A 26,790-nucleotide genomic window follows, 5' to 3' on the forward strand; every position below is an offset into this window, starting at 1 on the left:
TCGTCATTAACATCGCCAACGTCATTAATATCGTCAATGTCATCAACATCGTCCACGTCATCGTCATTAACATCGACAATGTCATCATCGTCGTCAACATCATCGTCATGAACATCGTCAACGTCATCGTCATTAACATCGTCGACGTCATCAAGTTCACTCCCACAGCCCGCTGTGGTGGACGGCCACGTGCGTGATTGTTGTTGTGGTGGTGGACGGCCACGTGCTCACCGTGTGTGGTGGTTGTTGTTGTCGTGTAAGTCCACGGTGCTTGTGTGTAACGCGAGGAGGAGCCGCGCTGCCTCGAGTGGGGGGCTCTGTGCGAGTGGGGGGCTCTGTGCGAGTGGGGGGCTCTGTGCGAGTGGGGAGCGCTACGGGCTGCCAGCCCACAGCCTTCGCTGCCGCCACGCGGGGCACCGCCAGCGAGGAGCAGGAGGAGGAGGTGAAGTCTGCTGCCTCTCTCTCACGCGACTCTCTCCGCCTGCCGTCACCGCCACCCGCCTTGATCACTCCGCCGCTGGATGAAGACGCCGCTGTTTGTTTAGTTTGTCATCACCCCCCACACCTCCGACGTGCACGCTGGGCGACGTGCGGTGCGAAAGAAGTTCGGCAAACAGGTACACGACGGGGCCTCCCCGCTGCCTTGCCATGTTATAAAGGGGCCCTAAATTAATAATAAAAAAACACGTAAATATTAAAACAATGTTTTAAACTTGTACAGTAAAGTAAGTGTATCATTTATTTTGCTATACAGCCGGATAATACGACAAATCGCTAACCTTAAACACCCAGTCGTTCATAAAAGTTGAAGGCGGTATAGTACTATAGTAATAGAGCAAGTGCAGAATCACTGAACCGCAATTGATAGCTTGAAAGCATTTAGGGCGGGGCCCGTAGCATTTGTAGCCACTACACACGTGTAGTGGCTACTTGTGTAGCCACTACACGTGTACAGTGGCTACTTGTGTAGCCACTACACGTGTACAGTGGCTACTTGTGTAGCCACACTACACGTGTACAGTGGCTACTTGTGTAGCCACTACACGTGTACAGTGGCTACTTGTGTAGCCACACTACACGTGTACAGTAGTTACTTGTGTAGCCACTACACGTGTAGTAGTTACACGTGTAGCTACTACACGTGTAGCAGCTACTTTTGCTACTACGATAATCGGGCACTTGCAACGCCACTCCGTTGTTAGTCTCGACCCTCGGTGTCCCCGTATAACGCGGCCTGCCCAAGACCCACTCTCACTTTTCCTCACGGCTTTGGTGTCTATCAAGCACGGTTGGCAATGTACGGTGCGAAGGAAGTTTTAACGTGCAACGATTGGGGGGTCGTTCGTTAGTTCGTCTCTCAGTCCGCTTGTCCCGGTGAGGGTCGCGGCGGCGGCGGCGTGTTGAGTAGTGGCGGTCCACACCTCCCTCTCCCTGGCCACACACTCCAGCAACACTTCATTATACACTACTACACTATACACTACACTACTATACACTACACTACTATACACTACTATACACCACTATACACTACACTATACACTACACTATACACTACACTACTATACACTACACTACTATACACTACACTACTATACACTACTATACACTACTATACACCACTATACACCACTATACACTACACCAGGGGTCGGCAACCTACGGCTCCGGAGCCGCATGCGGCTCTTTACGGGCTGCTTCTTGACGATATGTACGTATGTACAGTATGTACTCAGATGCATTGCGGCTCTTGAAATACTGAATTTTGTACCGAATTGGAAAGAAATGGCTCTTCTTGTTATTTTGGTTGCCGACCCCTGCACTACACTATACACTACTATACACTACTATACTATACACTACTATACACTACACTATACACTACTATACACTACTACACTATACACTACACTATACACTACACTATACACTACTACACTATACACTACACTACTATACACTACACTACTATACACTACACCACTATACACTACACTACTATACACTACACTACTATACACTACACTACTATACACTACACTACTATACATGACACTCCTATACACCACTATACACTACACTACTATACACTACACTACTACACTACACTACTATACACTACACTATACACTACTACACTATACACTACTACACTATACACTACACTATACACTACACTATACTATACACTACACTATACACTACTATACACTACACTATACACTACACTATACACTACTATACACTACACTACTAATCACTACTATACACCACTATACACCACTATACACTATACACTACACTATACACTACATTACTATACACTACACTACTAATCACTACTATACACTACACTATACACTACACTACTATACACTACACTACTATACACTACTAAACACTACTATACACTACACTATACACTACACTACACACTACACTACTATACACTACTACACTATACACCAGAGGTGTGGACTCGAGTCATGTGACTTGGACTCGAGTCAGACTCGAGTCATGAATTTGATGACTTGCGACTCGACTTGGACTTGCATAACAATGACTTTGTCCCACCTATGAGATGTGGACTCGAGTCATGTGACTTGGACTCGAGTCAGACTCGAGTCATGAATTTGATGACTTGCGACTCGACTTGGACTTGCATAACAATGACTTTGTCCCACCTCTGCTATACACTACTATACACTACTATACACTACACTATACACTGCACTATACACTACTACACTATACACTGCACTATACACTACTACACTATACACTACTACACTATACACTACTACACTATACACTACTACACTATACACTACTATACTATACACTATTACACTACTACACTATACACTACTATACACTACAATTTACACTACTACACTATACACTACACTATACTATGATAATTGGTTTTTTAACCTTCTATCTGGCAACAAAACTGACACCTTTTTTTTACAAGGAGTCATGTTTACAAAGACCACAATACCTGCAGTCATAATGCAAACAAAAAACATAACTCTGATAATGTGCACTTCCTTGAAGTTGATTGGTCCACACCCGAGACAGCTTTCCTTAGAGCCTAGTCTCACATGGGTTGGACCAGATGACGCAAAAAGGCCTTTTGGCATGACTCCTTGTAAAAAAAAGGTGTCAGTTTTGTTGCCAGATAGAAGGGTAAAAAACCAATGATCATATTTTTACTGGCAAATGAGGTTCCAATGGTGTATACACTATACTACTATACATAACTATACACTACTATACACTACACTATACATTACTATACACTACTATACACTACACTATACACTACTATACAACACTATACACTACTATACATTACTATACACTACTATACACTACACTATACACTACTATACATTACTATACATTACTATACACTACACTATACACTACACTATACACTACACTACATTATACACTACTATACACTACACTATACACTACTATACACAGACTCTAGCTCTTCCTGGGGAATTCCCAGGCATTCCCAGGCCAGCTGAGCGACATGGCCCTGCCAGCAGCGTGTCCTGGGCCAGAGAAAACTTGGGCATGGCCCTCTGAATAAAAGAGTAAAACTAAACTATTGTTAATTTTAACAGTTAAGGCCCACTGAGCTATACTGCTCTTTTTCAGAAGCGACCTGGCCACAAGTGATAGCTCAACAAATTGGCTTACGTGAAAATCTATAGCAGCCAAATACTCTACATGCATTTTGATTCTACATGTGGAGGGGAAAACCGGACGACCCAGAGAAAAATCAACACCACTACGGGGAGTTAGACACGCAAACTCCAAATATACAGCAGGCGTCAGGGTCTGGATCAAACCCACGATCTCCTGTATACCAGGCGAGGTAGTTAACATCTCGCCACATCTCAGCGAGGCTTTCCTGGGTAAGCAAGCGTCATAGTAGCAATGCAGTAAAGTAATGGGAAAGGCTGTGGTAGGCAAATCCACGGTTGTACATGTTGTGGATTTTCTCTCCAACACACCGGTGTGCTGCACTAGTAACGAATTGGCATGTTGTGTTTACGTGACAAACCTTACTAATTGGCTGTGTGGGGTGGTGGCGGATTTAACGACACATTTATATTTACGCGAACCAACCCAAAAAAAACCTATATTATGGATTAAATTAACATTACTTACCTTTTAATATATACAGTATGGTCGAAGTCCATGATTAGGACGATGTTGACGATGAGATGATGGGGGAAGGGGTGGTGAGAAGGAGGACGGGCTCAGCCCACACTCCACTCTTCCTCCGGGTCATCAATGGCAGGCGAGTGGGCAGGTGAGTGGGCAGGTGAGGAGGCAGGAACAATGGCGCTGCTGGCTGGATCGGTGGTGCTGGTTCTTTTGAAAAAGTGAGGATGGTCTACATTATGAGCTACGCAGTGGCGCGGAGGAGAACCGCGGCCCCGCCAAATTCGTAACTGCGTGTTGAGGATCCGTGCTTTCCCGTGGATACTCAGAATTTCCAGGCTGCGTTTGGTAAATTGGTTCATAGATAAACCGTGTGTACATGAATTCCGCGGTTGTCAAGTCCGTGGTTGGCAAGGGATTGCTGTTCTTTAGGAATTAAGTTTTGTGGTCAACGTGTGTCGGCGCTGCCGTTTTGCTGCCCTGCAGATGGCGCCGGGGCCCAGAGTGGATCGGGAGCGGGAGTCTCGACGCACACGGAGTGGAGGCAGGAGGAAGGGAAAGCGGACGGCGCCGCAGGGTGGAGCCGGGGAGGGCGCCTGTGGTGAGCGTCCCCTCTCCCCCGCTGCATTCCATCGCCCCGCCACAAATCTCGTGGGTGTCGCGTTTGTGATGTAATCGTCCCCCACATGTTACTCAACGCAGAGCGATCGTTCGCATCGCAGTCGGGCAATGTCAGTGACCAGCCGTGCGGTGGTGGCTGCGCTCGTGGCCTGTAGTCCAGGACTGTGTGTTTGAGGAGCGGTAGTGGAACGGTTAGCACGAGGAATCCAGCGACACAAGTTCGCTTCCCGCTCGCGGCCAACACAGTGACGATTATCTGAACCTGGTCTTGGGCCTCAATTGAGTACCGAGTGTGATATGGGAAAACATTACCACGAGTGAGACGGAGGTGGGCGGGCGTGGTGCTGACCACCCACCCCCTCATTTGCCGTTCCGGCCTTCATAGGTGCTCGCTAACAGCACTTACCTCAACAGTCTGTTAAGGCTATACTGGGGGATCTTTGTCTTTTGTGTGTGTGTGGTGACGTCACCGGCACTGAGTTGGGAATGGCGCTTGTTGTTGTTGATGCGTGTTTGTGTGTTTTTCCGGCCGGCTCAGTGCCGCTCGGAGGGCACAAGGCCGCCGCGGCCTGGGCGTGCCGCGGCGTCGTGCAGCTGGCGAGCCAAGGGCCGCTCGGCCTGTGGGGCCCGAGCCGACTGCAGCAGGTGCGACATGCACGGGGTTCCATTCTTGAGCTCATTTGATTTGTTGCGCTGACGACGATCGTGTTTGACCGGTGGCACGGATATTCTACGAGGGAGTTCCGTGGTGCGTGAGCACGGCATGATTGGGGGTGGTGAGGCCGGTTCATAAATAATCTATGGGACACTTTTGTAGCCAGTATCAAGATGATGAAAAAAGAATAGGCTTTACCCTTTCTGGCAAGAAAACAGGAGGTGTTAAGATTTTCAAACAACAAATAGGCACCCATCACAAGGCATCAAGTCTGCATTAACCACACATGCTTTGTGGTAAAACATGCAAACAAACGTTTAAGGCTATACATGCAAGTTTGCATGTTTTACCACAATCACGTGTGGTGTTTGAACATCATTACACCTGTATTCTTGCCGGAAAGGGTAACCCTGTTATTTTCTTCATCATCGGTTCATAAATATTGAAGTTGATTTCCGGTTTGATATCCCTACGTATGGACGTGCTCCACCACCACAGTGGCAGCAATGGATCGGAGGTGTTCTTATCCCATTACACCTTAAAATAACACCTCGTAGCCATGACGATAATGACACATAACCGAGGGTAAGAGATAAAGGTGCAGCCCTGCAATTGCATGCTCGCTCGTGCGCCACCCCCAGCACGGGCGACCGCCCCCACTCTCCTCGCTCTTTCCCGACTCCCCTCTCTCCCCTCTCTCCGTGCCACCCGTGTCGTCGTGCGACCAGATCCTGAAGCGACAGTCCGCGTGCTCGGTGGCGCGCTATGGCGTGATGCGGAAGGTCAGCCCGTTTGACCGGCGCGTCACCTGCCTGGCGTGGCACCCGTCGCGGCCCGGCACGCTCGCTGTGGCCTCCAAGGGCGGCGATGTCCTTCTGTGGGACCACCGTGCTCTGGAGCCCCTCTCGCTCCTCCTCGGGGTGCGTTCCGCACGCCCGCGATCCGCCAGCGGAGCGCGGTTCGCCGATGCACTTCACAGGCGTGTTTGTCATGGCCGGGTGGCTACGAAGCGGTGACGCTCGGCGTGCCTCACGGCAAGGAGAGAGAGCCTGGGTTCATTTCCCGACTCGGGGCGCCTTTCTGTGTGGAGTTTGTATGTTCTCCCCTGCTGTGCATGGGCTTCCTCTGGGTTCACCGGTTTCCTCCCACTCGATCCAAATGCTATGAGCCAAACATCCCAATGCTGAAAAAGGATCTGCAAATTACTCAATTGGGATAACACAGTGTAGCAGCAGCAGCAGCAACATCGCCCACTCCTGAGAAAATGTGGAAGGACCCCCCAGAGAGGCTTTGCTGGGATAACAAGTGCAATACTAATAAAGTAATTATTCAGCCCACGTGGAGGAGATGGGTGCCTTGCTACGGTGCTGTGTGACCAAGGTGCCAAGTGTCTGTGATACGCTCCGAACCCAGCGACCCGAGTTCGATTCCCACTCACGGCCAATACCAGTGGCAATTATCTGAACCGGTCCTGGGCCTCCCCGAGGTCAACTCAGCTTCAAATAAGTACCTGGTGCGGTGTGTAAACATTACCACTGGGGAGACAAAGGCGGTCGGGCATGGTGCTGGCTACCCATCTCCTTGTCTTCATAGGCGCTACACGATAACAGTACTTGCCCCAAAGGTCTGTTATGGCTACACGGGGGATCTTTGTGCATGTGTCACACCGCAGAACGGACCAGAAGACGCGGTGGGCGGTATGCTGTTCGACCCGCGCGATGCGGCCCGCGTGTTCGTGGTGTCTGGGGACGGCTCGCTGCTGCTGCGCGACGTGGAGGGGCGCGCAGGGCCACGGGGCCACGTCGTCGTCAACGCGCCGCAGTGCGTGCACCGGCACCACGACTACAGGTACGACGCCCAACGCGACGGTCGGGGGTGGGGTGCCCGGCGCGACGCGGCGCGGTCGGGGTGTGGCGAGACGCCAGCCCGTGCCTCGGTGTTCGCTGTCTACGCGGCGGCGTGTCCTGGCACAGTCACTCAACCCGGGGCATCAACTCGGCGCCACCGCACGGCTCTGCGCACACACCTCGCGGTGACGCGCCGTGCCTCGGCAGGGCGCAGCGTCTCGCGCGCACCCGCGCTGGGCTCGCAGTCCACGCCTGCGTCTTGAAATCGTTCATTGTTGCAGTTGGAACTGCCGTAACTCTGAATCTCGAGCGGTGAACCCGAGGATTGGTTGTCGTAACGTCCGGAAATGAAATCACTACGGTTGGAGAATGATCACCTTGGTGATCTCTTTCTTTATGTATACCCTCGTCTTAGCAGGACTCCACATCAGCATCGTCGCACCCTGTCCTGGCTCTGCGGCTGACGCATTACTCGACACCCTGGTATAACTGTAATATATAAGATGCACAGTAACCCTCACAGGACACGCCTGGGCACCTTCTGGTAGAGCGAGGTCTCCCACTACGACGGGCGTCGCGCTACTGCCCGACGCGGCGAGTCCTCCATGCGTTGGTTCTTGCTCGTGCGCAGCGCGCTAACGCCGCTGCCGTCCTGCGCCTCTCGCTGCCGCAGCTGCTGGTACTGCAGCGTGGATGTGTCCGTGCCACGTCAGGCCCTGGCTATCGGAGACAACCTCGGTCACCTGGAGATGTGTGGCCTCGAGGGCACTCCGGTGAGCTCCACATGGTTTTTTTTGGCGCTGTCAATGCAAAGACAAAGTCTGCCCCCCCCTGTAGCCTTAACAGACTGTTGGAGCAAGTGCTAAGGCCGATATGGCACACGAGGGAGTTGGTGGCAAGCACCACGCCCGGCCGTCTTTGTTTCCCAGTGCAGATGTTTACACACCACACCAGGTACTCATGTCAACCTAGGGGAGGCCCAGGACCGCTTGAGAAAATCATCGCTGGTGTTGGTCGTGAGTGGAAATGGAATTCTGTTTGCCGGGTTCATAATGCAGCACGCTAACCACTGCGCCACCGCTCGCCACCACCATCTCCCACATCACACGCAGTCCCGCCCGCCCATCTCTCTAGCCATGCGCCTCCGCGCAGCCCCATAGCCCCGTCCGGTAGCCACGTCACGGCTCCAGCAACCCAAGCTTCCTTCCTCCTGGGGTCGGTAAAAATAAGTAGTTTGAAGTGAGAAGTGTACGTGTGATGTGTGTGAATACAGGACGATGTTACTCAGCACTTCAGGGGTTCGATATAAACGGGGTGCAATATTTTACTTGTGTCGCTTGTGTGCCTGACTTAATATGGGTGCAGCCCACATGAACGCGTGTCGCGTCCTCGTGTGCAATGTTATTATTTATGGCGGCAGCGTGGCGGTGCAGTGGTAACACTCGTGCCTCAATTCAAGAAGCGCCTGGGTTTTCAATTCCCGACTCGGGCACTTTTCTACGTGGAGGGGGTTTACGTTTCCCCCCCTGTTCTGCGTGGGTCTCTTCTGGGATCTCCAGTATCCGCCCTTAGTTAAAAATAATGAAGCATTGAAACCGGTATTGGCCAAACATCTCAATGTTGAAAATGTACTTGCAACTTACTCAATTGGGATTACACACAGCAGCACCAACGTGAGCCCATTTGGGTTTAACACGTAGGCTTTTCATATTATTTTAGGCTTTTGGCAAAGACTTTGCAGGACCTTTCGAGTCTTGAGACTCGGTGCACTGTTAATAATAATAATTTGCTTTAAGATTTGGAGGCTGAGACTCCACAAGAAGAAGGTGACCCACGTGGAGTTCCACCCGCACTGCGAGTGGCTGCTGGCCAGCGCCTCCGTGGACCAGAGCGTGAAGCTATGGGACCTCCGTGCCATCACGGACGACAAGAGCTGCCTGTACACGCTGCCTCACGACAAGCCCGTCAACTCCGGTGGGCGCACACACTCGCACACTTACACGTGAAGACAAACATTCCCCGTATAGCCTTAACAGACTGTTGGGGCAAGTGCTGTTAGCGAGTAGCACCTATGAAGGCTGGCACGGCACACGAGGGGGTGGGTGGCCAACACCACGCCCGACCGCCTTTGTATCCCCAGTGGCGATGTTTACATGCCGCACCAGGTACTCATTTGAGGCTGAGTCGACCTAGGGGAGAAGGCCCAGGACCGGTTCAGATAATCTTCACTGGTGTTGGCCGTGAGCGGGAATGAAACTCGGTTCGTCGGATTTGGGGCACACGCTCACGCACGCACCTAGCCTGGCATAAGCACCGTGATAATATCACCGCCACTTGGTGGCACCACGGCAGCAAGATGTTAACTACCTCGCCTGGTATGCAGGAGTTTGTGGTTTCGATCCCGACCCTGATGCCTGTATATTTGTTCTCCTCGTGGTCACGTGGATTTTTCTCTGGTCCTCCGGTTCTTTTCTCCACACTTAGAATCAACATGCGTGTTGGAGTAATTTGGCTGCGATAAATGTCCACACACTAAGCCGCTTTGTTGAGCTATCATTTGTGGCCAGGTCGCTTCTGAAAAAGAGCTACATAGCTCAGTGGGCCTTACCTGGTTCAATAAAAGTAGTTTTGAGTTAGTTTAGTTTCGAGTGATTGGTGGTGTAATGCTGCCTCGCGTTGATCTCGCCACGTGACGCTGCCGGCCGGGTGCCGCCGCCGCCGTTGGCCTGTGCCGTGCGCAGCGTACTTCAGCCCTGTGGACGGCGCCAGGCTGCTCACCACCGACCAGTACGACCAGATCCGCGTGTACGGCTGCTCTGACTGGAGCACGCCACTGCGCACCATCGTTCACCCTCACCGCCAGTTCCAGCACCTGACGCCGATCAAGGTGAGCGGGCGTGGCACACACGCGGCACACACGCGGCACACACGCTGCACACACGCGGCACACACGCGGCATACACGCGACATACATGCGCGGCACACACGCGGCACACACGCGGCACACACACGCGGCACACACGCGGCACACATGCGCGGCATACATGCGCGGCACACATGCGCGGCATACATGCGCGGCACACACGCGGCATACACGCGGCACACACACGCGGCACACACACGCGGCACACACACGCTGCACACGCGCGGCACACGCGAGGCATACACGCGGCACACACGCGCGGCACACACGCGGCACACACGCTGCACACACGCGGCACACACGCGGCACACGCGGCACACACGCTGCACACACGCGGCACACACGCGGCACACACGCGGCACACACGCTGCACACACGCTGCACACACGCGGCACACACGCGGCACACACGCGGCACACACGCGGCACATACGCGCGGCACACACGCGCGGCACACACGCGCGGCACACACGCGCGGCACACACGCGCGGCACACACACGCGGCACACGCGCGGCACACGCGCGGCACACGCGCGGCACACGCGCGGCACACGCGCGGCACACGCGCGGCACACGCGCGGCACACACACGCGGCACACACGCAGCACACACACGCGGCACACGCGCGGCACACGCGCGGCACACGCGCGGCACACACGCGGCACACACGCGGCATACATGCGCGGCACACATACGCGGCACACACGCGCAGTACACATGCGCGCTACGCCCGTGGCCCGTGCTCGCAGGCGTGGCGGTTGGGTCGCCTTATCTTGGCTAGCCAGGAGATGGCAATACACCAAGTGCATTAATCTCCCATCTGTTTCCATCTATAGTGAGGGAAAAAAGTATTTGATCCCCTGTTGATTTTGTACGTTTGCCCACTGACAAAGAAATGATCAGTCTATAATTTTAATGGTAGGTTTATTTGAACAGTGAGAGACAGAATAGCAAAAAAAATCCAGAAAAACGCATGTAAAAAATGTTATAAATTGATTTGCATTTAATGAGGGAAATAAGTATTTGACCCCCTCTCAATCATAAAGATTTCTGGCTCCCAGGTGTCTTTTATACAGGTAACGAGCTGAGATTAGGAGCACACTCTTAAAGGGAGTGCTCCTAATCTCAGCTTGTTACCTGTATTAAAGACACCAGTTCACAGAAGCAATCAATCAATCAGATTCCAAACTCTCCACCATGGCCAAGACCAAAGAGCTCTCCAAGGATGTCAGGGACAAGATTGTAGACCTACGCAAGGCTGGAATGGGCTACAAGACCGTCGCCAAGCAGCTTGGTGCGAAGGTGACAACAGTTGGTGCGATTATTTGCAAATGGAAGAAACACAAAATAACTGTCAATCTCCCTTGGCCTGGGGCTCCATGCAAGATCTCACCTCGTGGAGTTGCAATGATCATGAGAACGGTGAGGAATCAGCCCAGAACTACACGGGAGGATCTTGTCAATGATTTCAAGACAGCTGGGACCATAGTCACCAAGAAAACAGTTGGTAACACACTACGCCGTGAAGGACTGAAATCCTGCAGCGCCCGCAAGGTCCCCCTGCTCAAGAAAGCACATATACATGCCCGTCTGAAGTTTGACAATGAACATCTGAATGATTCAGAGGACAAACTGGGTGAAAGTGTTGTGGTCAGATGAGACCAAAATGGAGCTATTTGGCATCAACTCAAATCGCCGTGTTTGGAGGAGGAATGCTGCCTATGACCCCAAGAACACCATCCCCACTGTCAAACATGGAGGTGGAAACATTATGCTTTGGGGGTGTTTTTCTGCTAAGGGGACAGGACAACTTCACCGCATCAAAGGGACGATGGACGGGGCCATGTACCGTCAAATCTTAGGTGAGAACCTCCTTCCCTCAGCCAGGGCATTGAAATGGGTCGTGGATGGGTATTCCAGCATGACAATGACCCAAAACACACGGCCAAGGCAACAAAGGAGTGGCTCAAGAAGAAGCACATTAATGTCCTGGAGTGGCCTAGCCAGTCTCCAGACCTTAATCCCATAGAAAATCTGTGGAGCGAGCTGAAGGTTCGAGTTGCCAAACGTCAGCCTCAAAACCTTAATTACTTGGAGAAGATCTGCAAAGAGGAGTGGGACAAAATCCCTCCGGAGATGTGTGCAAACCTGGTGGCCAACTACAAGAATCGTCTGACCTCTGTGATTGTCAACAAGGGTTTTGCCACCAAGTACTAAGTCATGTTTTGCAGAGGGGTCAAATACTTATTTACCTCATTAAAATGCAAATCAATTTATAACATTTTTGACATGCGTTTACTGGATTTTGTTGTTGTTATTCTGTCTCTCACTGTTCAAATAAACCTACCATTAAGATTATAGACTGATCATTTCTTTTTCAGTGGGCAAACGTACAAAATCAGCAGGGGATCAAATACTTTTTTCCCTCACTGTATATGGGATAAAGTTGCCCCTCACAATGTATGGGTTTTCTCCGGCTGCTCCGGTTTTCTCCCTCGCATATAAACACAAATTGACTGAAAACATCTTAATATGTAGAGGGCGGTAGAGCTTGGGCAGTTGTTGATAGTGCCAGAACACCACGTGCTCGTCTGTAGCTCCTCCTCCTCACCTCTCCGAGTCGGTGACACGGGCACACACGACACCGGAGCGATGGCACAGCTGCCGGAGCGGTCGCCGGTGTAACGGTTTGGTGCGGCGCGGCGTGCAGGCGACGTGGCACCCGAGGTACGACCTGGCCGTGATTGGCCGATACCCGGATCTGGTTCGGCCGGGGACGTCCGTCGAGCAGAGCCGCTCCATCGACCTGTTCGACACCGACAGCGGGGCGCTGCTGTGCCGGCTCGAGGATCCCCTCTCCCCCGGCATTGCGAGCGTGAGTACGCGTGTGTGCGTGAGTACGCGTGAGTGCGTGAGTACGCGAGTGTACGCGTGAGTGCGTGAGTATGCGAGTGTTCGCGTGAGTAGGCGAGTGTACGCGTGAGTAGGCGAGTGTACGCGTGAGTACGCGAGTGTACGCGTGAGTAGGCGTCAGTACGCGAGTGTGCGTGAGTACACAGTAAGGTACCGTACAGAGCAAAGTACGACCATAACGAGAGTAATAATCGCAACGACCATTTACGCGTAGGTTTAACACGCAGGCTTTTTGACAGCTTTCCCGAGCGCACTATCATGGCAAGCCAGGCGTCCACTGCCACAGCGAGCGCTACCATTACCATGCCATGGGTGTTCCCCGTCATCGGCCGTCCGAACGTCGTGTCGGGGCCCCGGTTCCCGCAGGCAAACTCGGCACGTGCCTTCCACACGCGGAATCCACCCGTGGTGCACAATTCCTCGGAGGGGCTGGCGGAGCACAGTGGGCGACTGCGACGTCCGATGGGGAGCAGCCTCGCGGTGCGTGGGCGTCCTCTGGCTCCCACATTATTTAACAAAATTTTCGATCACGTAGTTCGAGAAGATTTCCATGGCTGTACCGGAGGAATGTCCATCTAGTACAGATTTAACGGGAGGCTGATCAATGCTCGGGTGCGGTCGAGGGATGGCTCCCTTATTGGTCAACCATGTTATGTATGCTGATGATCTGGTGATTGCTGCTCACTCGGAAAAGGAGTTGGAGGTGCTGCTGCTGAACCTGGAGTGTGCCACTAAGAAGTGGGGCCTTTCCCTCAGCCCCTCCAAAACGAAGCACCTGCCTGGGTATTTTGTGTCATCAAACACTCCACCCCCTTAACTCCCCATTGGTGGGGTAGTTGTTGAGAGAGTGAAAAGGATTCCATACCGGAGCAGTGTGCTTATAACCAGCTCTGGTTTGATAGCAGAGGTCTCACTTCGAATCAGTCGACCGGCATTATCTTTTCATCGGCTGCGTAACGCTGTGTAGAAGCGACCTGATCCGTCGCTCTACACGAAGCTTTGGGTTTTATCGGTCACTGCCATGCCCTTCTTTCTCCACGCTTGCAAAATGTGAACCCCCTAATGGAACATCTTCATCGGTTCGAAACATTCAGGCTGGCCTGCCTACGATCCATCCTGGGTTTAACCAGGCTGGATTGTGTGAAGAGCTCACAAATCTTTGAAAGATCTGGACAGTCCCATCGGTGAGCTCCTAAGGCAGGCAAGGCTACAATGGCTGGGTGAAGTATCCCGCATGCCCAGAGAGGGCTCAGTGGACACGGCACAGGCGAGAGAAGAGATGGAATTATGTGGTGTCCGAGGATATGGAGCTCATTGGACTTGCCAATAACTGGTACCAACGGTGTCAAGATCGGCCTCTGTGCAGGAGGCGTGTGAAGGACGCTACTGGGCAGTTGGAGGCAGTCGCCCTCCAGCCACAACGAAGGGCAGAAGAGCAACGCTCACAAGAACGAGTGGAAAGCCGGGCGGCTAAAACATAGCACGTTGGCACAGTAGGGGGCACAGGTGGTGCATCGGCCAGGCATCTCAGTCAACCCATGGCACTTGGGTCTGTTCCGTGACCTCCTGCCAGCAGGTATTTGACATTTCACGTGGCCTTAAAGTGCACATAGCCTGGCACAAGTGTCGTGGTGACGTCACCGCCACTTAGTGGGGAATGGAGGTTGTTGTGCGTGACGCTGTAATGTGTATGCCTGGTTCTGTGCAGGTGAATCACTTCAACCCAAGTGGGGAGCTTCTCGCCTCAGGCATGGGTGAGTAGTGGGTGAGTTGCGGGTGAGTTGCGGGTGAGTGGCGGGTGAGTGGCGGGTGAGTGGCGGGTGAGTGGCGGGTGGTGGCAGGTGAGGATGCCGGCACCCACCACTGTCACCAGCAGCAATTTTCGCTCGGTTTTGGGCGTTTGAAGTTCTGCTAAAGTTCAGAAAAAGTGCAGTCTTGACCACGATCGCAGACACCGTCGTTCGTAAGCTGACGTTTTGTGGAATAACGCACGAACGTATTTACGGGCAGAGAAATATTGGTTGGCACAATCCCACCAGATTTGAAGCTTTCGTGACTGCAAGGATTCATACTCTTAGTTCTTTCGGTAAAGTCACATAGGTAAAATTAATAAAAATAAAACAATAAAAATCACGACGTTTCGGAGGCAACACAAGTCTCCGTCATCAGGTGGGACCGTCGCAGCCAGATTTGCTGCATCAAGTGAAGGAGGGGTTCAGGATGTAAGCTCTTAAGTACCAGTTAAGGGGGGAGGGGCTTATCAGAATGTGGTAGCCAATGAATGGAACGAATCGGGAGGGGGGGGCGGGGCTAACAGAGGGATGAGGTACTCGTGGTCGTGGTCAACGATGTGTTTGTGCGCAAGTCACTGTGGATGTACATAATAGAAAAGGAAAACGATAATGCCTATGTTTATACCAGTGTTGGCTGACAATAAAGAGAGTACTGTTAAACGTTAGGGATGTAAATACTCGGTGAAGTAAAATAGTGCCTGTCAGATAAGATGGTCCAACAATGTTTAATTAAATATTTTTTGCATGGTTGATAACATCTTTCCAATGATTACTAAGTTTGTACCCATCATCACGGTTGAAATTATGTCTGTGTTTGTATATCTGAATGGCTTCGTGTACAAGCCTTTGATGGTAGCCAGAGGGTTTGCAGAGCACCTTAGTCTCGGAGAAAACAATCTCATTAGAGCTTTTCTCCGAGACTAAGGTGCTCTGCAAACCCTCTGGCTACCATCAAAGGCTTGTACACGAAGCCATTCAGATATACAAACACAGACATAATTTCAACAGTGATGATGGGTACAAACTTAGTAATCATTGGAAATATGTTATCAACCATGCAAAAAATATTTAATTACACATTTTTGGACCATCTTATGTGACAGGCACTATTTTACTTTACCGAGTATTTACATCCCTAACGTTTAACAGTACTCGCTTTATTGTCAGCCAACATTGGTATAAACATAGGCATTTTCGTTTTCCTTTTCTATTATGTACATCCACAGTGACTTGCGCACAACACATCGTTGACCACGACCACGAGTACCTCGTCCCTCTGTTAGCCCCGCCCCCCCTCTCCCGATTCGTTCCATTCATTGGCTACCACATTCTGATAAGCCCCTCCCCTCCCTCCCCCCTTAACTGGCACTTAAGAGCTTACATCCTGAACCCCTCCTTCACTTGATGCAGCTAATCTGGCTGCGACGGTCCCACCTGATGACGGAGACTTGTGTTGCCTCCGAAACGTCGTGATTTTTATTGTTTTATTTTTATTAATTTTAATTTCATTTTTTACCTACGTGACTTTTGCCGAAAGAACTAGGAGTATAACAATCCCACCACTCAGCTTCAGCCAGGGTCTATAAGAGAATTTCTTAAAACAAAAATCACACATGTAACTGGTATAGGACACACACCTTCATGCTAAATAATAGGTTACCTGCTAATTACTCAACTGGGAATGCACACATCGCCCCTGACTGTGAAAGCTTGGCAGGACCCTCCTTAATAAGTCCTGAGACTCGGTGTGGTTTTCCTGGGTAAATAAGCAGAATAATAATTTGTCAGTAGAGAGCCTTCATTTACAAAGGTTGCCTCCACTTAATGTGGCCTAATTACATTTTACAAAGACCACATCCCAACTGCAGTGTGAGCCGTGGTGATGCCACCTCGGAGACAAGTGTGCGGGTAGGCACGCTTAGACAAACGTGTGTGGGCACGCAGGTGTGCGCGTGTATGGCGCAGTGGTTAGTACGCTGTGCTACGAACCCGGCGACCCAAGTTCGGTTCCCGTTCATGGCCAACACCAATGACAATTAATCTGAACCGGTCCCGGGTCTCCCCGAAGTCGACTAGGGGAGGACCAGTGTGCTGTGTGCGTGTGTTGCATTGGGGAGCGGTAGTGCAGTGGTTAAGGCACTGCCCTGCGACAATCTTGGTGACCCGAGTTGGATTATGTTATTACTTGCTGACCTGCCCACACTGGACTTCTGTGAAAAAGAGCTTAATAGCTCATCGGATTCTTCCGATCCAAGTAAAGATGATTCCCCAAGTTAAACTCGGTCTTAAATGAGTCCATGGTGCCGATTGTAAAGATCAGCACTGGGGGAGACAAAGGTGGCCGGGTGTGGATGGATAACAACACTTGCCCCAACAGTCTTAAGTTGTATGTGGGGGATGGTGATCTTTGTGTGCTGCCAGGACACCACGCCTTGGTGTGGGGTGAAGCCCAGCTCGACGTTCAGCAGCGGCTGCTCTCGGAGCTCCGAGGGCATCTGGGCCGCGCTGGCGGCGGACGCGGCGCCGCGAGCGCCGGTGGAGGCCGTGCCGCGCGGGCCTCGGAGCGCGCCGCGCGGGCCTTGGAGCGCGACGCCGCAGCGCTCAAGAAGCAGCTGCTGGAGGCGGAGACGGGGGAAGACGGCGCCACAGTGTCCGCTCGCCAGCGCTCGACGCGGCGGCAGCGGCCTGACGAGAAAGATGAATAGCGCCGTGCCGGAGCCGAGCAGATAGGGCCGTCTACCCCCGATTATCACGGTTGGCTACATACGGTGCGAAAGAAGTTCAACGTACGTACGTGTCCGAGTGTGGTGGGCAGCTCGCTTGCGTATATTTGGCATTCGCTACCATCGAGCGTCACGCTGCAAAGCGGGGGTCGCAACCACGACTGGAATGACATCGTCCTTAATTTTACGCAGCTATAGGGGGCATTAAAAATATAAATTTGCCATTTATGACTGAGACTAAACCATGTTTCTTCTTGGTTCTTTCGGTAAAGTCACGTAGAATGGAAATAATAAAATAATAAAACATAATAAAATCATTCTCACGACGTTTCGGCCACAACGCAAGCAGCCGTCCTCAGGTGAAGAACAGGTCTGTCGGGAAGACAGCGTCTGACTGTCTTCTCCGCTCGCCAGCGCTCGCCAGCGCTCGCCAGCGCTCGCCAGCGCTCGCCAGCGCTCGCCAGCGCTCGCCAGCGCTCGCCAGCGCTCGCCAGCGCTCGCCAGCGCTCGCCAGCGCTCGCCAGCGCTCGCCAGCGCTCGCCAGCGCTCGCCAGCGCTCGACAGCGCTCGACAGCGCTCGCCAGCGCTCGACAGACCTGTTCTTCACCTGAGGACGGCTGCTTGCGTTGTGGCCGAAACGTTGTGAGAATTACTTTATTGTGTTTTATTTTTATTATTTTATTATTTCCATTCTACGTGACTTTACCGAAAGAACCAAGAAGATGAATCCCTGCAGTCACGAAAGCTTTAAATCGAAATTTAAACCATTTTTATTCAGTACTCTCAGAGAAAGCAGTGCATCACCCTGTGTTGTAGAAAGGCATTGGGAGGATGACATGAGCTACCTGAGCTGTCTTTTATCCACGTGCGCGGGTGTGGAGGCATTCACCACCACATGACTGTAGGAATTAAGCCACAGTCTGATTCACGGTCACGTGACAGTCCTTTTATTAAGCAACTAATTTAGATGCATGAGTTTTTTTTTGGGTTAGATTGTGTAGACACACGTGTTGTTTAACCCGCCACCACCTGACACAACCAACTAGTAAGGCTCTTAACGTAAACACGGCATGCCAATTGGTTACTAGCGCAGCACACCGGTGTTGGAGAGTAAACCCACAACATTAGGCGACAGGCGGATTTGTGGCGGGTTTAACGACACATTTACATGACCTTACCCAAAATCGCCTCATGGATATTGGTTACGAAATCCTACGTGTTAAACTAAATTAGAATTGGCATATGTTGTTTGAGAACTATACAGGTATTCTAACATTCTACATCGTTACCTTTTCAAGGCTTTTGAGATGTGTGGGTTCTCGTAACTCTTGTACCCTTTCTTTAAAACCAGAGCCACCCAACATGAAAACTGTTGGATTCTGTAAATTCCATTGTTGGCTCGAGTTTTACATTTACAGGAGTGCTGGACACGCAAGTGACCAAATGTTAATGGGAACGTGGATGTGTTACTCGCCGGTTTACTAACAACATTAAAGATTTGTATTTTTTAATTAAGATGCTTTGTTATCTTTTACAGTGGTATCCAACAAGGTTTGTGTTTTTTAAATAAAGCAGATTGTACGTGACTTGCGCGACTGCTGCTCTGCCCGTTCCGCATGACGTCGCGCGCCGGCAGAGCCGTGTCCACTGAGGAGGGCTGACGGACTCGAGTTGCCCTCTTATTACTTTTGGGGACTTGAGAAGAGAAACTCATTGAAATGCCAGAGAACAAATCATTAACTCGGTAGATTCAGTAGGCTCGATTACTGCATCAATTGGCGTGGATAAGCAATCTCTGTGGTTAATCTAAACCCATTGGCAACATCGCGATTGGCTGTAGAGCACAGAGGAGCAGTTGAGGAGGAGCAGGGAAGGTAGGTGAATGAGGGGAGGGGGTGTGGAGCACGTGCGGGAGGGTGCAGGGATTGGCTCACGTGGGGAGTCTGGTGGAGGGTGGGCGTTCACCGCAAACTGAAATGAGAACTATTTGTTGTTTCTGACTGCCCAATGAGCCGGGGCGTCTTGGAACACAGCACATGTCCATGGGCTCTCTGGGTGGCAGCCATCCTTGTGGGCAAAAGGTGACTCGGCACGTGGCATGCCAACCGGCATTAGTCTGCCAGTAGGTGGCGACGATGGCTACGCATAATCGCAATTAGATATTTTTTAAAATTTGGACCCTGATGCCAGCACACGATGGCCTCCTCTTGAAAATGTCGTCTGGAATCTTTAACGGTCTCTGCGAAGGAGACGGCGCCTAGGAGTGTTAATCAGCACGGTCGCCGGAATGGAAACGTGAACCTCTGCAACAAGCAGCAAACACGTGACCGCTGAACTGGGTTTCCGCCCTGGTGAGAGCTGTGTGAAGGTAACAACATAGCCACGATGTCTGAGTGAGTGTGTCTGGCCAAGAGCCTTCAAACGAGGTCAGCACGAAGTGACCGACCACAGTGTTACCGACGTACACAAGTCATTTTGACAGCGAGTGAATTTTATGGTTGACGATTCATTCAACAGAATAACGACGCACAACAATCACCATCGACAAAAGCACTCGATACTTTGAGCGACATTTCATATCCACCTGGCAATCCCAGCAAGCACACGTCCAAGCAGCCCGCACGGAAAGAGCGCGGGGACCGCCGCGGCAGCAGGACCAGCGCGCTCGTAAGTCGGTGCGTCAACACACAAAACACGCGCCACTTAGTGTTGACCGATTGCATATTTATGATTGACAAAAAACAACATTGAGTCCAGAAGTTTTACGTTTCCGAACAACTGACAATGGTGGCGCGTGTTCGCAGAAGAACGTGCCATGAAGTAGGTTCACGCCACAAACGGCAGGGTCTGTTCCCAAGTAAACCTCTTACAGAGGTGAAATATTCAACGGGAATTCACCGGAACGATGCTGCAGAGCATTTCGTACTACAAGCACGTGAGTACAAGACACTGCTCCATCACGTCGACCCCGCACGTCGCAACAGCCGCACAACGGCGTCGTTACTCTTGGCAGCGTGTGACAGAAGAATTTGGCAAAAAGAGACGCTGGCTGCATCTCGATGGATGATTTAAAGAAAAAATATCCGACACGTTGAGCGACTAGAACATTTTGCAAAATAGGGTCACTGCCATGTTCACGACTGCCGTGAGCAGGAACGAGTCCTGCGCTAACAGCAGAAGCCACGAAACTGGGGCAAGTGTCAACGCAAAGAAATGTAAACTGGCACCACCAACACGGTCACAACATTGAAGCATTGTTCGTAGTGGCCTCGACAATAAGAACAAGAGGGATTGTTTTTTGTTATTGCGCCCGACACGACGGGGCGTCTGATCGCAACATGTTCAAAAGGGGACCCCACCAGTGGCTGCTCTTCTCAGTGGGCATAAGGTGACAACTCGGCACCCTGGCCTGCCCGTCGGGGGAGACCATTCGCTATCCAGACCAGCCGCAGCCCTCGCTGCAGCCGGCTGCTGGTGCAAATTCACCGGATGAACCGGTGGGGCGGTTCTGAATTTACAAAAAGTTAACTCGGCTGACCACATTTTAAACAGCTGTGTCCAAAGGATTGCAAATGCTGGAAGTATAAAATATAATCGCGTTGGCAAAATCCTTTTAGAAATGCGAGCCTCCCTGAACATCCCTCAATTGTTTGTGTTAAGGCATTTATTCTCGTCTTCACAACGTCGTGAAATGTTTAAGCGTTTTGCTCCAACGGAACAGCGGGGACGAGGTCCACGTCAAATACCATTTCTGTATTGTACTATGCTCCACCCACCTTTGCCCTCCGCCTTCACCAACCCGCGCTTGCCAGCAAGGTGAAGTATGGTCAAATAACCGCCAGAACCCGCACGGTGTGTGGCGTCCCTCATCCGGTAGCGGGTCGACAAAACGGCTGTGCACTTACATCAGCCTTCCCTTGCAAGTACTCCAGTAAAGTACAATTCTTTACATTTTAGCGACATGTGATGTTGGTAGGACAGACCATCCGGCTAATTGAGCGCTTGTTGTGCCCCGTGCCTTCAAAACACCCCCAGTGAGGGGGGGGGGCATGGCCAACACGCAACCTCCCAGCCGTGGGAGGAGGGGGTAAATCGCCCGACGCTGAACGGTTCAGGGCAATATGGGAACCTCATTTGCCAGGGCAAGTTGGGGTGGACGACGAACAACTACAGGAACTTGAGCACCAACTCGTAGGTGGCGTTGATGATTCCCCAGGAGAGGATCGAGCGCTGGTAGTTGACGTGCACGCCGCGGAACAGGCGCGACACCCTGCGATCACGCTCCTGCCACACGATCGCCAGGGCCTGCGTGAAGCCCAGGAAATCCCCGCCGACGCGCGACTGCATGTGCACCTTGACGACGTTGAGCGGGTAGAAGAGCGTGCTGAGCAGCGCGCCCAGCAACCCGCCGCACACAAAGTCGTTGGCGACGTGCGAGGCGGGCGTGCGGGCCCGCGGCAGGGCCTCCTTGACGGGGCCGCGCAGGCCGAAGAAGATGGCGTTGCTGGGACCGTTGCGGAGCAGGATGGGCACGAGTCCGCGGTAATACTCGCGGACACCGTGGGCCCGCAGCGCGCGGAACGCGTGCGCCGTGTTGCGGAACGTCGTCTGGTGGCGCGCGTCCTGCAGCAGCGTCTGCACGCGCTCGAACGGCGCCAGCGCCGCCTCGGCCGAGCCGGCCAGCACGGCAGCCAGGGCGCGCGGCAGCGCCTCGGGCACGCCGCTCGGGCACGAGCCGAGGAGCGCCGCCGAGAAGTCTTCGTAGAGGCCGAACATGAGCGCCAGCGTCGTGGTCTTCTGCGCGAGCGGCGGGAGCAGGCCGCGGTAGAGGCGGCGGACGCCTTCCGTGCGCAGCTGCTGCAGGGCGTCGCGCGCCAGCGAGCCGTGCAGCTGCTGGCGGAACATGAGCTTGTTGACGGGGAAGGTGACGATGATGTTGAGGAAGGCCGCCGCGTAGCCCGCGACGTAGTACTTGCTCGAGTCGGCGCGCGCCGAGTGGTGAGGGAACTCGGGGTGAGGAAGGACGGCCCGGCCTTTCCCCGCTTCCCTCACCTCGGGCTCCACCAAGTGTCTCATGCTGTCAGGGGAGCCACGTCGCCTCCCGCTCCATCTCCACGTCTCAAACGCGCGTCCGCCCCACCACCTGGAGGGGCGCAATTCGAAACGTGCGGACAGCCGTCATCAGCGTATTCTCACAAACCCGTCCTCCTTATTAAAATACAAATACACTCCACTCATCCGTAACGTCGTCGGTCAACTAGCCGAAGCCAACGTTAATATTGGCACCCAGATTTGAAGTCCTTCTTGCCAAAAGTTAACGGATTTTTTTTGTACAAACAGCATCTGATCAAGCATTTGTATACAACTGATATTGTTCAAGAAATAAAATATAAATCGAACTTGTTTTTTACACATCCAGGATAGCCACATGGAGTCTCAAGACTTTCTCGGAAGGGTCCTTGCATTGACGTTTCTGGCCAATTCTATTCATGAATGCGTCTCGAGGGAGGACACCCGAGTACCCAGAAATCAAACACACTCTGGGTAAACACACGGCGCTCTGCACAGACAGATATTCAAATGTCCATTGCTGTACGGTTGTCTTCTGTGTTCATCACAGTCAATGTCTGCAGCACCCGGTGTAAAGCCTCTCGTCTTCGCACTAACCAGGTAACAAAAACCCTGATTAGGGCACTTTCAGGTTCGGTTGATAATTTACAATCCACACTGCGTAATTATAGTCACAGTATAAAAAAAATGTAACGTGTTGTGTGATGTCACAGTTGCAATTGTCACAAAGTTTAGAGGTTGCGTGGTGCACAAGCTATGAAGTCTATGAGCAGCAGCAGCAGCAGTGCCGGTATAACGTGACGATACAATGTGACTAAGGCTAAAGACCGACATGTACTTTTTACACAAACACCCATTACGTCAAGCATCAAGCAGCAAACAGCACTTTCAAACATGCTTAAGTTGAGCAAGGTTATAAGTGCTTCGGAGAGAGACGGTGGTGGGAATTCCAAATTGGAGCAGTGCGGGGAAAGAAGCAGAAATTGTTGTGAGTTGCAGTGTGGTGAGTGGGTGGGTGAGTGGGTGGGTGAGTGGGTGGGTGAGTGGGTGGGCGAGTGTGCCACAGGGGGAGACAAAGGCGGCCGGGCGTGGTTTTGCTGGTCACCCACCCCCTCGTGTGCCACAGTCCTGGCCTTCACCGGTGCTGTTGCTTATTCACTAATAACAGCACTTGCCCCTCCAGCACTGTCAGGGCTATCTGGCGAGTGAATGAGTTGGTGAGTTAATGAGTTGGTGAGTGAATGAGTTTGTGAGTGATTGAGTTGGCGAGTGAATGAGTTGGCAAGTGAATGAGTTGGCGAGTGAATGAGTTGGTGCTGTGGAGAACTGCTGTGCGGTGGTGGAACGGTATGGATGAGACGGAACAGTCAGTCCGGTAGGCCGAGTGGTGCTGAACATGGCTGGAGGAAGCCATGAGCGACGCTCACGGTAACCACGGCAGCAGCGACGACTCCGTACGTGCATCTCGCCTATGACGCAGTAGCTGTGCGTACTCACGGGGCCGGTAGTCTCTGCTGGCGGCTCTTCAGCAGCGTCTACACGATGCCGGAGCCCGGCGGCCTGCGGAGAGCGAACAGCACGCGGCTTAGCGCGAGACCACAAAAGGAGAAGCATTGCGCAAGTCCACCCTCTGCGGCTTGTTTACGTAACTCAAATGAGACGTGGCCTGGGGTTTACATCGCTAAGCAAAAGGCGCACAGTCTGTTTCTTAGCGATACCAAGTGACAGATGCGGTCAACGGACATGGCCCAGTGGTAGGAGGTTCACCGCTTAGTGCGCCAGTTCACGGTTCGACACCGGCAGCCACCCTGGTTAATACCGTGTCCGCTTGCACAGTGAGTAGTAAAACATTTTCCCTGACATCATTTTAAACGAGAAGGCCATTGCGTGTCAGTGTCAGGGGCCCACATTTTCCAAGTAAAAAAAAACTATCCGTAGGTTACTCAATTGGGATTACACTCGGCAATCAACCCCCTTCCCCCCCCTCCACCTACTAGCAGACATATGCTCATTTGCAGGTCAGTTTTCATTGTGCCCACAGGGACAGCCGCCGTTGGGAGATGCCCTTTCAAATTGTTGAGATGAGATTTTGATGTAAAGGTGCTCGGAAAAGCGCTGGCGTAAAAAAGTTGTTACATCAAATACAAATCATTATCCCTGTCGAAATTACAATGCGATTTGTGGTCCACCTACCGGCCACCATTCGTACGTAAACATCCGCAAAGTTCTTAGACACAGCTAAGATTTACAGTGCATCATGTACGTCTGGTATTTTCGAAGATCACTACAGTACCTGTACAGTTTGTGGTGCCCACGGTATATACCAGGAATTGGGCTTAAAACGCACGCTCCAGAACTTCCACCATGTTCCCAGGAGCGATGGTAGGATGTTCTCATCCAACCTCCGTTCTATCCTCCACCCTGCTGTGGATCTGTGGGGATCCACGGATATCCGCAGCTGTACCAGCGCGTCTTTATGTATTTTTCAAGCATTCACAGAGGGCTGATGTCGATCTGTGCGATGAGTTGCCAAGTGCTTAAAAAAAAAACTCGCCAACTGTAACAGGTTATTGTTGAATGTCGGCTCAAATATGCACTCTTGGAATGAGCCTGCAGTTATCTTACCATGCCCGCGTCAGTGCAGTATTTAAAACGCTGATTTGTAGCGGTCACGGGGGCGATGTAATTGGACGTCAAGTGTAGACTTTTCACCACCATCATAAACTGCGTCCTTGCCATGAAGTCCACTGGTGAGACAGTGGCTCACAGTGATGCAACCCAGCGTCCGTAACACCCTCGTTGCAGGGCACTGGGTGTCATGTCGGGCTGGCGTCGATCTGTGCGATGAGCAGAAAGTGTGTTTCTGACCTGTACACATTTATCTCCTTGTTAGGCACGGGTTTCCTCCAGGAACTCTGAAATACTCTCAAGAGGTTCGCCAACAATCGAAAGCATGATAATGTCTTCAGACTCAGTGAGGGTTTCTGGTTTTAGATTAAAGCTTCCAAACCATCACAAATGTCTCCTCGCGGCCACGGAATCCCATCACCTGTAGCGGGAGTAACTTAATCCAAACGCCGGGCAGGCAGCGTGAGGTGACACCCACCCACGTCGTAGCGAAATGTCATCTAAAGTAGCCACGTTAATCTCATTGGCACAACAATCTCATCCCACATGTCACGGAACGGCTGTGTTACTAATCGGGCTGAGGAGTCGTCGGAAAAGATTGGCTTTCTGTTCCGCGCCAAAGACAATTTATCTCCGAATAATCATCGCTGCTGCTGCTGCTGCTCTACACAATCTGCCGAGGTTGGATTCCTGCTGCTGTCCCCTTGCCTCGCATCGGATATAATTCAGAGTGAATGAGTCCGGCTCTAATTGGAGATCGGGTCCTCATCCATTCACTCACGACGGTCACTCGGTCGCAGTCGGGCATCTCTGTATCCCTCTGCTGTGGTCACCGTGGCACGGCCATCTCTGTTCCCGTCAACTTCATTCCTCGATTCCTCCACTCACTGTGATCACTCCCCGGTGCCCCACCACCACCACAACCACCACTACCACCACCACCACCACTCTGCAGCTCGCCTCGCCCATCGCTCTCCTTCTCCCCTTTCTTTGCACCGCTTCACTCTGGAATTCGCTCCTATCGTTTTATCCCCCCCCCCCACCGAGTCCTTTACAATGACCTTGCTCAATTAAAAATAAACAGATCGTGTTGCCTTCAACCTGTAACGTTTATTGCGCTGCCTGTTGCTCGCCGCTCGAAGTTTGGGGCATTTTGTCCTGTGCCCAGCAGCCGCTTAAAAAAACTAATCTGCTGTTCCTGTTGCCTGAACAATCTGCACTGTACAGCAACAGCTGCAGGGTCGGCAGGAGCAGCCGAGGTCGGAGTCACAACCACCACCACAACCACTTCCACCACCACCTCCACCACCACCTCCACCACCTCCACCACCACCACCTCCACCACCACCACCACCTCCACCACCACCACCTCCACCACCACCTCCTCCACCACCTCCACCACCACCACCCCCCCCCACCTCCACCACTACCTC

At 52.1% G+C, this 26,790-nt stretch overlaps 2 protein-coding genes across 2 annotated transcripts; one reads left to right on the forward strand and one right to left on the reverse strand.

The window, feature by feature from the left end:
- The first annotated feature begins 66 nt into the window (after positions 1–66).
- On the forward strand, positions 67–19,245 carry DDB2 (damage specific DNA binding protein 2). The gene is made up of 11 exons (XM_078862911.1): positions 67–617; positions 4,672–4,786; positions 5,345–5,451; positions 6,190–6,381; positions 7,134–7,309; positions 7,982–8,081; positions 9,105–9,282; positions 10,050–10,195; positions 12,941–13,105; positions 14,852–14,897; positions 17,358–19,245. The coding sequence occupies exons 2-11, from the start codon at positions 4,672–4,674 to the stop codon at positions 17,639–17,641; spliced, it is 1,509 nt and encodes a 502-aa protein (XP_078719037.1). The 5' UTR covers positions 67–617; the 3' UTR covers positions 17,642–19,245.
- An 887-nt stretch (positions 19,246–20,132) lies between these two features.
- Positions 20,133–24,702, reverse strand: SLC25A51 (solute carrier family 25 member 51). Its single transcript, XM_078862914.1, has 2 exons — positions 24,227–24,702; positions 20,133–22,802 (listed from the first exon to the last, which is right to left on the reverse strand). The coding sequence occupies exon 2, from the start codon at positions 22,733–22,735 to the stop codon at positions 21,827–21,829; it is 909 nt and encodes a 302-aa protein (XP_078719040.1). The 5' UTR covers positions 22,736–22,802; positions 24,227–24,702; the 3' UTR covers positions 20,133–21,826.
- Positions 24,703–26,790: the final 2,088 nt, after the last annotated feature.

This window comes from Lampetra fluviatilis, chromosome 15 (genome assembly GCF_964198595.1).
Source record: "Lampetra fluviatilis chromosome 15, kcLamFluv1.1, whole genome shotgun sequence".
In the NCBI taxonomy this organism is placed as follows: Eukaryota; Metazoa; Chordata; class Hyperoartia; order Petromyzontiformes; family Petromyzontidae; genus Lampetra; species Lampetra fluviatilis.